The sequence below is a fragment of the Cnephaeus nilssonii genome (genome assembly GCF_951640355.1).
Source record: "Cnephaeus nilssonii genome assembly, chromosome: 14".
Classification (NCBI taxonomy): domain Eukaryota; kingdom Metazoa; phylum Chordata; class Mammalia; order Chiroptera; family Vespertilionidae; genus Cnephaeus; species Cnephaeus nilssonii.
In genome coordinates, this window is record NC_137085.1 from 25,842,149 (window position 1) to 25,857,199 (window position 15,051).

Genomic DNA, 15,051 nt, shown 5'->3' on the forward strand with positions numbered 1-15,051 from the left:
CTTAATTGAGTCTCTTGGTGTTTAGCTTTATGTCATTCCCATCCCTTTGTAGGACAAAGAAAAAAATTAACTGAATTTAGCCAAAAGAAGGATGATAGATATTGTCAGAAATCTCAGAGGCTTGGTGAACAACACATACAGTTAAATAAGCTTTCATTTTCTTGCCTTCCCTAGTCTGAAATGTTCATGTTCCTTGTCAAACAAGATGTCAAAGCAAGCAGTTCAATTCTGGTTGCAGTCACCTAGATCAGTGGTCGGTAAACTCATTAATCAACAGAGCCAAATATCAACAGCACAACGATTGAAATTTCTTTTAAGAGCCGAAAACCGACTTCCGCGCATGGGCCACGAAGTTTTAATCGCACTGTACGTAGGCACCCACACGTGGTATTTTGTGGAAGAGCCACACTCAAGGGGCCAAAGAACCGCATGTGGCTGGCGAGCCGCAGTTTGCCGACCACTGACCTAGATGAACATAGCTGAATTAAACCAAGCAAAGATATTAAAGCCCAGCCAAAACAAAGGGGCTTTAATAGCATTTTATAAAATTTCTAACCATTGAATCCATGGCCTCCCTTGGGGCATAAGTATGCAAGTATCTAGTGTTGTCTGAATTCCTTTCAAAGGAACATTTACCCTTTAAGGCTAAACCAGAGCTTGGGATGCTCTGTAACCAATCTAATAAAGTTTTCAAACCTCAGAATCTAGATGTACAGAGATAGCATTAGGAATATGGGTTTCAAATTGCTTGTAGCATTGATGCTAGCATTCTGGTTATGAAAGAAGGCCTCTAGGGGGGTGAGGTTATTAAAAGATAAGAGTCTGCCATGGCTTGATGTTACTTATCCTTCAGAGAATTGAAAATACAGCACAGAATTACGCAGCATATGTATATGCAGCATGGAATTATGGCATCTACACACAAGTCAATAATTACTAGGTCCTAGCTATGGTTTAGAATGTTTCATAAGTGACTATATCCATTTGCTACATGAGACTTTTCCCCCCAATTTCAGGATCTCTAAGCTAAATTAGATGCAAACAGCCAGTCACTCAGAGCAGCTATTTCCTTAGGGCACACCATCTGCTTGCAACAAACACTAATTCTGAGTCTGGTGGTCCTTAAAGAGTATCCCTTAAGGTTTCTACTTGACTCCTAAAAGCCAATTTATTAAAACTCTTCCCTCCTTCCCCTTCTCCCACCATAAGGCAAGGGAAGGCTGGATTTGACAAAGCTTAAATGACAAATAAGAAAGAGTAGAAAGGCCCTAGCTAAAAGATTATCTATATGGCCTTAAAAAAAAGAAAAGAATTTGCCCTAACCAGTTTGGCTCAGTGGATAGAGCGTCGGCCTGAGGACTGAAGGGTCCCAGGTTCGATTCCGGTCAAGGGCATGTGCCTTGGTTGCGGGCACATCCCCGGTGTGTGTGTTTGTGTGTGTGTGTGTGTGTGTAGGAGGCAGCTGATCAATGTTTCTCTCATCGATGTTTCTAGCTCTCTATCCCTCTCCCTTCCTCTCTGTAAAAAATCAATAAACATATTTAAAAAATAAAAAAATAAGAAGGAAGAGAACAAAATTAAAATTTACCACAGGAAAATAGAAAGCAAAGCAACAAAAAGAAAAATAAATTAGAGCATTTGTTTATGGGAACAGGATCTACAGTGCTAATTGGCTTGTTTGTTGTTGGGTTAGGGAATTTCAAATCTGCAATGCACAACTATCATTTGTAATTTTTTTTTTAAAGGCGAGAGAAAAGAAAGAAAAGGACAAGAAAAAGTCAAGGTAGACCTGGGGTTCTTACTCCCTCAAGAATGTCAAGGAAAGGCCCTAAAATGTGCACTCCCAAAGGCTCTGGCTCCAGGGTTATTTTACTTCCCTTGGCTGTAGCAAGTACTGCTGCTTTGTCTGTGTTTAGATCAGTAAAAGAAACACTCTGGGGTAAGGAGATTTTTTTCAATTACCCCCAACCCCAACATTTTATTATGAACATTTCAAACATTCAGAAAAAAATGACAGAACTGTGAACACCTATATACCTATCACCTACTTTCTATAATAGTTACTATTTTGCTACATTAATAATATTGTCATTTATCCATCTATGCTTCCATCTGTTAGATGGTCTAACTTGACAGTATTCTTCCATAAATTTAGGCAATTTTCAAAAAATCACTTTCCCTAAAAGAGGTCTGAGTCAGAAAAGGGATGCTAAATGAAGTTCTAAAGTGAGGAGGTAGCCAGATTCCTGTTCAGTCATTAGCTGAACTATTATCCTGAAATGCCACATGACTTCTGAGCCCCAATTTCCTCACCTGTAAGAAAAAGTCAGATGATATGATAAACACAGTCCTCTGAGTTGGTTTTTTTTTTTTCCTAGTCTAAAAATTCTATGAAAAACTATCTTCTTCATAACAACTATCATTTACTTCATGTATTCTATGTGCCGGACATATGTCACAGTTTTATGTGCACATCTCATTTAATCTTTACAGGTCCCTTAAAATTTTTGAGATACCATATTCATGAAAACTATTAACTGTTTTTAGTAGCATGTAGCCACTCTCCATGCTCCTTTCTATATTTTCAGTACCCTTCACTAGCATCAATTTTACACTTCTTTGATGGAACTAGATGGAACTAGCAATCAGAATTATATTTCCTCATTGAGAAACATGAGCAAACTCTGGCCCCTGGTTTGTAATTTTTTCCAAATGGGAAATGAGATAAAAAAGCTAAAACTACTTTAACTTGTTTATTTGGGTAAAATAATCACATATAATTATTGTTTAAGAAAATCGACAATACACAATCTTGGTGTTTTTATTTAAATCTGTTGCAGATTAAATAACAAAATTAAAAATGTCAGTTTTCAACTGGAGAAAGTACTCAAATCAACAGCCATGTGCTAAACAAAGAGACTCAATTAGAGCACATTATGGTTCAATTTGGAAATGAATACATCAAGAAAAAAAAAAAACCAGAAACCCTCCATACATATATATTGTGTGTGTGTGTTTGTACAGATTGAAAAGCCAGTTACTGCTTTTCCATCTCTATATTCCTCCTCAGGTTTAATTATCTCCTCCATGTTCAGTGCTCCCGAATATGTGTATAAGACTTCACTTCCAGTAGAAAAAGCCATTTATTTGTTTTTGCTTTTTTCCATGGGAGCTATTTGTATTTTATTGCATATTTAAACATCTTATATTGTAGATGTAACAGGATGCCTGCACAAGGTGTCCTAGAACTATAAATATACACTATTATGTAACCAGTGTGGTTCACACCTAGGAAATCTAGATGGAACGGTTATCCTGAAGCAAGTGAACAAAAATAAGGAGGTGCAGCCCGGCCAGCATGGCTCAGTGGTTGACCCATTCGATTCCCAGTCAGGGCACATGCCAACTGCGGGCTTGATCCCCAGAAGGATGGCGCTCTCTCTCTCTCTCTCTCTCTCTCTCTCTCTCTCTCTCTTTCTCTCTCTCTCTCTCTCCCCCCCCCTCCCTTCTTCTCTGAAATCCATAAAAGTATATCTTAAAAAAAAAATGAGGAGGTTCAGCCCTGTTGGGTATAACAAGGATACACAGGAACAGGCCTAAAGTAGCTCAGTAACTGCAGAATAAGAAAAGAAAATGAATCCATACAAGTCATGGAGAGTGATAAACCCAAATTCTTCACTTTATTTCCCAATGCCCCTTTACAAAGACTTCTATAATAGATTCTGCTTAAGAGCAGGGAGAAACCTGATTTTCCCAATGAAATCAGCCTATTCCTAACTGAAGAGTGTCCTTCATGGTAACACATGTGGCTATCTTTTATTTAAATACTAGAGGCCGGATGCACGAAGATTCGTGCAAGAATGGGCCTTCCTTCCCCTGGCTGCCGGCACTGCATTTGCTCTGGCCAGAGCCACCTTTCTGCCTTCTCACGCTGTCCAGAGGCCCAGAGTGGCTGGGGTGGTATGGCACGCCTGCGTTGCCCCGCCCAGCCCCCAGCCACTCAGCGCCTGTGTATGCAAATTAACCCACCATATTTGTTGGGTTAATTTGCATACTCGCTCCTGGTTGGCTGGTGGGTGTCACAAAGGTATGGTCAATTTGCATCTTACTCTTTTATTAGTGTAGATTGGGGTTACTAAGGAAACTACATATGTAGGACCACTCTTTCTGAGTAAAGGAAGTCATCATTCCCAACATCCATTACCCACATAGGAGGCAGCTCTTCAAATAAGAAACCCAAGCAAAGACACCCTCTAGACCTTGCTGTACTGTGTCTGTTTGCTGAAAGGTATATGTCTGGCTCTGTTCACCTTTGGTTGAAGTACCCAGATGATGTCTGCCAAATGGAGACAGGCCAAAAGATAAGGACATGAGGAAAATGTCTTTGTAAAGCAGGTTGATCAGTTTCATGTTGCTCTCTATTCATTATCCCCTCTAGCTTTTAGCAAAGCTTGATTTAAATGTTCCAGCCTTACATCAGCTGTTCTGTTGGCATTAGGTTAAGACTAGTGTGTTCATACTTGGATCAGAGCCTTAGAGTGGAGAAGAAAAATGGCAGCAGCAGCACTAAATTGAGCCCTCAAATACGTGTTAAAGATGAAGTCTAAGAAAATAAGAATCAGGGCAGCCAGGTTCGGGAACCCTTACCACTTGGAGATTCTTCCTGCATTGCAACCTTCCTGTTTGGAGTTCCATATTACTAATTAAAGAAGATGGCAGCCTCCTCATGAATTCTCAGTAACAGGCAATGAGATCTATGTAAACTATCAGGTTCCCTTATTACTTTCACTGCTAGAAAACTCAGAGCTAAGCATTGTGCTCAACTTCTAAAGTTTTCTTCAGCTAAAAGGTATAGATAATTGTTCTCTTTCTTTTCCCTTTTTGCTTATTGGTTCTTATCTTTCTGATCATTAGTTTTGATCTTATGTTTTATTTCACGCTTCCTAAATCTGGTTTTGAAAAATGGTCAAAGTACACAAGCCAATCTAGGAATAAGTAGTAGAATGCCCAATATGAAGAAGTCAATCATATTACATTAAGCAAGTTACAAAATAATGCTCATCTCTAAAGCCATATATATGAAAGCCTGTATACCGGCTAAAAACAATGAGCAAGAAAGCTTGGATTACAGAATCCAAGAGTAGAAACAGAACTTGGAGTTAAATTAATTCCAACCTCCTACCTAACACAAGAAATTCCTTCTACAACTTCTCAGACAGAAGGCCTCTGCCCACTTTTTGACAGTTCCCACTGATAGAAAGTCCTCCCTTATTTAAGTGAAATCTGCCTCTCAGTCTACCAGTTAATCATAGTTCATTATTATAAATATATTTCTTCCAAAAGACAGTCCTTCAGTTATTTAAATATATAATAAGTCCCATTTATTAATTATTTACTGGTATCAGGCTATGTGCTAGGTAGTGGTCGGCAAACCTCAGCTCGCGAGCCACATGCGGCTCTTTGGCCCCTTTGAGTGTGGCTCTTCCACAAAATACCATGTACCCTAATTAAGTTAATAACAAGGTACCTACCTATATAGTTTAAGTTTAAAAAAATTGGCTCTCAAAAGAAATTTCAATCGTTGTACTGTTGATATCTGGCTCTGTTGACTAATGAGTTTGCCGACCACTGTGCTAGGTATTTTGTAAACACTGCACTATCTTCACAACTATCATTAAAGTTAAGTGTTATCCTCCTGTGAGAAGTGAGTCCCAGAGAGATACACTAATTAGAATCTAATTCCAGGCAAATATATGGGGGTTCTTATATCTACTACTATAAACAAAGATTTTATTAAATTTCTGGCAACCAAGTCACATGATTTGAATGCCTTCAAAACTGGAAGAAAAACAAGTGAAATCAATCCAAAGAGAAAAATAAAGATGGTCTAGAAATACAACTGCACCAATGTTTGGTCCATGAAGGAAAACAATAGCATAAAAAGCATTTAACAGGGAGCTCCAGAAGACAGTTTGAGGTTAGACCTATGAAATCACAACCACGACCTAAAGCAGTGGTATAAATGCAGGCTAGGAACCAGAGCAGATTCCTAAGAGGTCAATCATATTACTGCAGAGAAAGCAGCACAAACTAAAGGCTAATTTCAGTACAACCAGAAGATCACAAATACTTCTAACTATATACTTCTTTGGTGTTGGGGGTGGAGGGAGGGCAGCAGCAGGGGCACAGCATGGACATGAAATCCAGGAGGGAAGTATATCACAGTGAAATGAACAAGGCTCCAGATTCAAGCTAGGAGTTTGGGGTCAAAATAAATACTAGTCCATTTAAGGTGGCAAAGAATGAGGTGGAAGGTGAAGGATGATAATCATTTCCTGACCTAAGATTCTCTCTCATTTCCAATTATGTTACAGTCTTATATGTTTGCTGCCTACTGAACAATCCCATTTGGCTATACTATCACCTCAACCTCAACATGCTCAAACTAGAATTCATTTCCCCTTGATCTTTCTTTTGCCAAATTCCTTACTACTTAAAGGCATTATCCAGGAGTAAAAATCCTGGGGTCATTCTTTTTCTTTTTTTATTTCATGGAGTCCTTCTTAATTTTTATACTCCATTTTTATAGCTAACAGGTATTGCCATTCAGCTAAAAGCACTCAGGCAAGGGAGCAGCGATGCAAAGGCACTATTACCAGCTCTTCCAAGTTCATTTTTAAATATCATAAAGCCACCCTTCCACTCTATTCCCAATGCCACCATACCAATCTCCAAATCTCCTACACAGCCATCTTGCTGCATGTTCTCTATGGTACATTTAGACTTCTTTTTCTACTTTAAAACCATCTTCCTGATTTCAAAACTCATAATTCTCTGAACTCACCTTTTATGTGCTGAACTTTCTAAAATTCTTGAAACTAGCATGCTCCTTCTTCACACATATCATCCACAATAAACTCTATGCATCCTGCAAGGCATGAAGAAAAAGCCCTACCATCTCTAAAAAGTAGTCCCTGTGGTTGCTAGTATTGAATCTGTATTCATATTTCCACAGCATGTTATTTCTTGAAAGCAAGCCGGTTTCTTTTTCTATACTTCCCATGTGTTGATCACTACTAAAGATTTGCTGACTGAGATTAAATGAACCATTTCTTCTGAAGCTCTTCACCAACTTACAAACACTTTTATTAGTTTTGATAACTACTGAAAGAGACAGAATGATTAAAGAATGGTCTTATTATACTAATAAAAAATGCATGGGGGGTAGAATAAGCCAAAATATTAATCACAGATAGTAACAGTTTTTTTCTTTTCTCTAATTCAAATGTTCAGATCTATATTACTTTGAGAAGCAAGGAGTTTGCTACGAATCTGCATAAAACAATACAAACAGTGAGTGATCAACTATTACTGGACTCATCAGACAGATTCAAATTACCTAAAAATATAATGTCAAATAAAAACTGCAAGCATCTGAGTAACTTGCAGTTGCAAAGAGGCAAACTGTAATTAAGACAAGCTAAAGCAAATTCTCATGATTTAAAAAAAAAAGAAAATCTTCCTGATTAAGAAGTAACCATAACAAGGTATCCTATATAATAAAGAGCTAATATGCTAATTAGACCGAACAGCAGAACAACCAGACAACCTTCTGGACAAAGCCAGAGCTGCGAGGGCCAGCCAAGGCTGTGAGAGCTGACCCCCTTGTACAAATTTCGTGCATCAGGCCTCTAGTTTACTATATATGAAAGCAGCATGATGTACAGAAGAGTACACACTCTGGAATACTCAAATGCAGGCTCCACCATTCACTATGACCTCAGTTTCCTGGTCTGTAAAATGAAAACAGAAGCTCTTCTATTTACAAACTTTCAGATACAAACAATGTTCCAATCTGAGCAGAATCCTGCCAACTCTGCTTACCCAGGTAGGTGGGGTTAATGGTAATGCACAATCACTTGAGTGTCTCAGTGGTTAGTCTAGCCATCTGTTTGATCTGAAGCAGTGTCCTCCTTTTATAAATGTATTCATAATTAAGAGATGAAAGACAAAATTTAACATTTTTGGATAATGTAAGAGAAGTGAAAAGAATCCTAGGTTAGAACAAATGTCATAAAAATCTAGTTATCTCCTGAGCACTGGTCATCTGGACCTAGGAACAAATAGACTTACAAAGTCTTGGAAATTAACTGGTACATAAGAAAGAAGCATATGTACATTATACAGCCACCACACAGAGTTGTTTATGAGCATTAAATGACACAAGGCAGGTAGAATGCCTGGCACATTCTTACAATGTACACCAGATTGATAAAGTGGTGCAAGGACCACTGAACCTTCAAGAAGTGTCAAAGCAAGTAAAAAAAAATTTTTTAAGTTATACATCATTCTTTATAATGTATAATCCTCTCAAATTGTCAAAATGAGAAAGCAGCTTTACACAAGGCCAGATCTGATATATAAAATTAGACCCATAAAACCAATCAAACTTATTTCAATCACTAGTGTTTGAGAAAGTGTTTATCTAAAGCAAAAAAAAAGCAAGTCAACCAGTTATAAGTTCATATCAAAAAGGGATAACCATAAGAAACCTACCTGCATTATCTGAGCCAAAACCATACTGGATTTAATTCAGAGCAGCAGCACATCTTAATGTTTATGGAGCTGCTTGGATTTTATATTGAGAAAATTCAGTTTTAAAAGGCATTAAATGTTATCCTAAGTATTAGCGTTAGGTTGGGTCAAGATAGACCATACATTTTGAGAAGATTCCAAAAGTTTTCTTGAGCCAGTCCTATGGATCAAAGCATGAAAATCCCTGAGAAGTATGCCAGCATCTGCCCTCAATTCCAGAAGCAGGAAGCAAAGATGTGACCCAATCACATGATATCAAACCACAGTCCATCTGTTCTGAAAACTTGTATTATGTAAGACACCACCAAGAAAGAACAGTAAAAGCCATGCAGTTTGTCAACATGTGCAGAGAGCTCTGTGGTTTGAAGAGACACATTCTTTCTCACATCAAAAAGGCCATCCACAGGACAATGACATTTTAAAAACCCACTTCATTAGATAGACATAAGCATATCTGATACAATATAACAGTTCAAGAATGGTGTCAAGTTCAGGTAACTATTTTAACTAGGCCTAGAAGAACCTTTCAAAAAGGGCCCTATCCACAGGAATAAGATTTGTCTTCCTCTTGATTATTTCTATTATGTCAGTTCCCCATTTAATTTCAATAACAAAGTGAATCATCTAAAATTCTAAACCTGACCATGTACTGCAAGGCCTTTCAATTACATCCCATTTCAATTAAACTCAAAACTGTTTTACCATCTTCCAAAGAACGATAAGCCTGGTTTCTCAACCAATCAACGCTATACCAGGTCCTTTTATCAGCAATATAAAAAGGAGACTGACCTTCTCTTGAAGACTTTATATCTTGTAATCATTCCCCCTCCCTCTCACCTACAGAAGCCACTTTTCTTAAGTTCTCTGAAATTCAAGATAACTTCACTTAGGTAAGTCACCCTGTGGTAGGTAGTTAAACAGACATGAGCAGAGCAAGGACAATAGGCCAGGTAGAGAAGGTCACCAGGGCTGAAAACCCCAGCAACAGACAAAACTGAGAAAACAAGGACCTACCCACAGGGTAACCTTTCCTCCCCTAGCATATTGCTGGTCATTTGGTTTAGACCCCCTGATCTTTCATATTACTGGCTATGCGGTTTGGACACTCACGCACACTCAACACCTTTCCTCCCCTGGCGTGTCACTAGTTATATGGCTCAGACCCTTAGATGGGGATGAACAAGGGGGCTGGAGAATAGTCCTTAAGCATTAAGCCCCCCAGGACAGTGAAGTTCTGACCAGCATCAAATACACCTAAGCCTCAGTTGTGTTTCAGCTCCAGGCCCAGAAAAGCCAGACAAGCAAAGCCATGGCTGACTAATAACCCCCTGCCCTGGGGCCCACCAACCAGTGGAGGCCAGGACCCTGAAAGGATACACCTGGAAAGCTGATGGATATTCTATTGAGATCCTCTTCTGGGACCTCCCCTAAAATCTCCATCCTTAAAAGCCCTTAGGACAGAAGACCCAGCAAGCTCTCCCTCTCCCCTTTCCTCGTCTCTCTCCTCCCCTCTCCCCCAGCACATTGTCTTTACCCTTCTCTCTCCTAAGCTCTAAGGCCCACCCCCCCACTTTTTTTTTTTTGCCTCATTAGCTTGTTGTTTGAGCCCATTTCTTCTATGGCTCACTTCTACTTCTGTGACTTTCTTTTCTTTTTTTTTTTACTTCTGTGACTTTCTAAATAAACTTTCTCTTATAGTTTGAGTCTTGGCTCTGAATTCCTTCTTAGCCAGAACTCAAGTACCAAGGTTGCTGAACCTTGGTTGGGTCTGACTCCACCCACTGGTCTAACACCTGTTGCCATTTTCACTGCCAACAACTCCGTTAACCCTGTTCCTCCCCACCACCATTCTGTGCCCCAAGTCATTCATATTTTAAAGTGCCATATAGAGCACAAGATCTGGAATCAGAAAATCAAAGTTCCTATCTTGGTTCTGCCCAACCCTGAGATAATCACCTTACCTCTCTCAGTCATGTTTTCCACCTATAAACTGAAGTGACTTCATGACTTTCACCAATAGAATGCCTATTCCTGATGGGCATCCCATAATATTATTCTCCCTTACTTGCAATACCTTTCTGATTTGTTTCCAATCACATATTATAGAGGTTTTAGAATTGCAAAAAATAAAAAATAATAATAGTGGTTAATACATTCAAATCACAGTAAAGAATAAGAAACTTAACTCGAAAGAGTAACTTGCCAGCCAGTCAATAAAAGCTTTGGTTTCTGCACTGGGGTAGGCCCTGGGACAGTTGAGGGATACAGTTTGCAAAGACAGCTTAACACGCATCAAATCCCTCTTTCTGCCCACCTGAATTCTAGCCACCCTTCAAAGTCAGTTTAAGTCCTAAAGTGTCCAGGAAACCTCCCCCATCACTTCAGCTTACATTAATCATTTCCCTCTTTGAATTCTGATGCCTCTCTACTGGGAGTTATATTAAAAATGTTTATCAACTGGCACCACAATGGTACTAAGCAATCAGAAAAGATATCTGACCAATCAAAACACACATGGCCAATGGGAATTGCTGGTTGAACATCAGTCCAATCTATTACTACCAATACCAAATAGCAACCTCAAACTCTAACATAACTTTCTCTTGATATTCATGATCTCATGAATTAGGAAAAGTAGATGTCATACCCATTTTCTGTTTAACTAGAGGTAAAGTTAGGACTAATAACCAAACCTAAGAATCAACTGCTTATTTCACCACATCATACGACTCATTCTGAATACACATAGAATTACCAACTAATATTGCATAACTATTAATATAACAGTATATTACATGAATGCTCAGTCAAATGGAATGCATTTAATCAACAAGCATTTAAGTGGAACAGATACATAAAACACAGTGCTAGGTTCTGAGAGCATAAAGAAAGTAAAAGGCATAACCCTGGCACTCTGATTACCTGTAACATGTTCAAGAGTATAGTTAAATAGTACAGGATAGTAGAAACAGGCAACAAAATCTGAAGTGCTATATACAGTTCAGGGGAATAGAGAACAGGAAGGAAGTCAGCACTGAGAACTTCTCTCCTCACACTCCCAAAAGGGGCAAAATCAAGTATGTAATTTTGAAAAGGCTGAAAAGCCAGGAGCCAGTAGGAAAACAGAAATCGCTGGAATTGAGGGTTTGCAATAGTGAGACGTGTTGGATAATCAGAGATGGCCCTAATCATAAGCCTCAGGTGTTGGTCTAGTGCTGAATACAAATGGGAAATCTTGTAAAACCTTTATAGGGATGACTGAGGATAATGAGCTCAGCAGTATCCTATAGAAAAGCCTAGAAGAGAGAAACACTGGAAAGCAACTAGATTTTGAGGGATGACACAGGCAGGAGGACTAAACTGATAGATGGATACAAAGAAAGGAAGAGACATCCAACAGATACCAAAATAAAGAAGAGTTGGTTTGGGGGCATGTTTGTAAAGAAAAAAAGTTATGAATTGGTAGAAAGGAAACAAGCAGCACTCTCACATGATATACATGTAGACATATAGTGGTACTAAACTGTGTATTAGGGACAGGGAACCTTAGAGAAATCTATGTTGGAGATAGCATTAGCTGAGAAATACAAAACTGATACCCAGACAATAAGGAACTGTGAGCTCTTAAAAAGGAAGCCAAGTTATAAACTTAGAAAAAGCATTGAGCTTCTTCAGAATGTATGAAAGGATGGACCGAAACATCAACAAACCCAACAAGGGCAGGCAGAACGGTAGTCTATACTTCAGTGCATTCGCACCCGAATCAGCTTTGTATTATATAATGTATGCTACCACCTGTAAACTCCTCCAGAGCCTGGGCTAGGCAACGTTCTGTACATCAATTACTCCAATATTATTACTTGATTCCATGAAAACTCTGTGTGCTAAGTTAGGTGAAAAAGAATGAAGTGTTATTTGAGTTAGTAGTGGTGTGGACATGTAATTTATGCTTGAGGAATAACTATATTGATTCTCCCACCTGTCCACCCATTTATCTTGCCCTCCTCCTCCTTAGACCAATGTCAAACATCGATTGTTTCCCCTAATGTAGGCCCAGTGAGAGGAGACTCCAGGAATGTATTAGGAGTCAGAAAGCCAATCTGATTTCCAAATGGTGAGGGCAAAATCTAAAAGTGAATAGTAAAGCTTATGCTCATTAGAAGACTGAAAAAGACAAAAGGGCCAATTAGGTGTATGTATTAAAGTGTATAGGCTTAGGAAGCACGAAACCCCGGGTGCAAATCCTATCTCCAGCTCTTAGTAATTGAGTAAAAACAAAACCAAACAAAAAACACCTCTCCACCCCGCAGTTTTACGTGTATAAAATGGGGCAAACGCTACCAGCCCTGAGGATTCAGTTAGGAGGATCAGATAATGTCCCTTGGTGTACTTTTTAATGCATCCACACCATAGTAAGCTCTTGGTAAACAGTAGCTATTGCTAATCATTGGCACCCTGAGTCCTGAGTTTTTGTTTCTGCAGACACCTGGTATTCAACTTCAGAAACAGAAGTGTGCTTTCGCTGTATTTTAGTTGCTAACACTAAGGCTCTGTAATTTAGTTTTTTAGTATTTTAGTTTGAATGCTAACCAAGTTGTTCACACTCCTCGGTGGTGGGCAATGACCAGCTACCCAGGCCTGATTTAATATTTTGGAAAACGGAGCGAACATTCCCACCCCCCCCCCACCCCACCCCCCGCCTTGAAAACCAGCTACACAGACGATTGACTCAAACTAACTGTCACTCAAGAAAAGGAACCTCACTAGCGATGTTCCTTCGAGGAAAGAAAAGCGTTTGATCAATTCCCAGAGCCATCCCCCATTCAAACGTTCCGAACCCCGCAGAGGGAACAAAAGTTCAAGTTTCTACGACGAAAACAATCTGTAGCCTTCTGATGACGGGGTTCACCTTCAACGATTCCCAGACGCACGGAAAGAAACAGTCGGCTCGTCTTCGCGCCCCCGGCTCCTCACACAAAGCTTCGCAGCTCCCCTTCCAAGCCGCCGCCGGCTGGAGAGGCGGCCCCTCTCGGCGGGCTCGCCCTGCTGACCCCGGGGTCGCCCCCACACGCCGCCCCCTCCGCCGCTCGGGGAAGCCGTGGAGGTTCAGGGCTCACTCCCCGCGCGGGAAGCCTGGCGACTCGGACCCCGATCCTGCCCCGGGAGCCTCGCGGGCCAACCCGCTCCGGGTGGGGCGCCCTGACGGAGGCCGGCCTCACACCCCTCTGCCCGCGCCCACTCGCTCCCCAGAGGGCAGTCCCCCATCTCAGACGGGCCGGACACAACCCCTTCCCCGCGGGGCCGAGAGCGGGGTCGGCTGCCGGCCGCCAGGCACGTCCACCCGCGCTCGGACACACACCCCCGCCCCGCCTTCCCTCTCCGCCCGCGGCTCGCGTGGCGGCGGCCCGGCCAGGAAAGCCCGGCCCCTGCCCGGGCGCCGCCACCTGCGCCCCCGGCCCCGCGCCATGTTTGAGAAAGAGAAGGAGCGAGCCAGAGGCCGGGCCCGGCCCGCGCGCCCCGCCGCCGCCCGCCCGCCCCGCCGCCGCCCGTCAGCCCCGCCAGCCCCGCCGCTCACCCGTCGCCCCCGGGACCAGTGTCATTGCCGCCGCCGCCGCCAGCACGAGGAGGAACAGCCAGGGACGCGGAGCAGCGACCGCTGCTTCCATGGTCCCGCCGCCACCGCCTGTGGCCCGGCCCGGCCACTGCCTCGCCTGAGCAAGCCCGCCTCGCCCCACCTCCCCCGCCGCGGCGGCGGCCTGGCTCCGGCCCTTTGTAACTGCTCGGGGGCCGCGCGTCCATTGGCTGCTGGCTCCCGCCGACCCCGCCTCCCGGCTGTCTGCTAGCCGCTGAGCGGGACCCAGCCCGGAGCCCCGCCCGCGGGTCCTCGGGACAGCCAATCCGGAGCCGCGGGTGCCCGGCCGCTGGCCACGCCCCCAGGCTCCCCGGGAGCAGCGCTTCCAGAGACCCCTGCCCCAGCCAGAGCTGCTCCACGCTCGCTGGAGACCGAGTGGGGGCAGGGTCCACACTAGCCCGGGTCCTGCCAACCGCACAGTCCAGGAGGGCCCAGGCTGAACGATGGGTGTGTCTGGGTGTGAGTCACTTTCGGAAAAAGAAAAAGGCTGTGGTCACTGGACGCTCTTTTCTTCTAGCCTCCTCTAGGAACCTAAGGTCTGGTACTGACCCCAAAACCTCGCCGACCCCATTCACAGTCCTTACACTACTAGTCTCCAACGCATTCACCCAGATCCGCAGTATCGGGCAGGCTTCAACTTCCCTCCGCAGATCCAAGCCTCTGCTTTCAACATTCCTCCTAAGATCCTCCCTCAGTGCCCTTCATATATGACTCAGTCCCCTGACTCCCGCTGTCATCTTCTACCCCCCAACCTAGGCACCCCCTTCCCCCAAATTTCAGGTCCAGCAAGTCCCCAAATCTTGGCCTCATATTCCAGCCTCAGA

General features: G+C 42.4%; 1 protein-coding gene across 1 annotated transcript in view; it reads right to left on the reverse strand.

Moving 5' to 3' along the window:
* Nucleotides 1-14,348, reverse strand: part of TGFBR1 (transforming growth factor beta receptor 1) — a 51,304-nt gene extending 36,956 nt beyond the window's left edge. The window contains exon 1 of the mRNA XM_079789570.1: nucleotides 14,171-14,348. Within this exon, the coding sequence (XP_079645696.1) occupies nucleotides 14,171-14,261 (91 nt within the window). The 5' untranslated portion in view covers nucleotides 14,262-14,348. The remainder of the gene's footprint in view (nucleotides 1-14,170) is intronic.
* Between the last annotated feature and the right edge of the window lie 703 nt (nucleotides 14,349-15,051).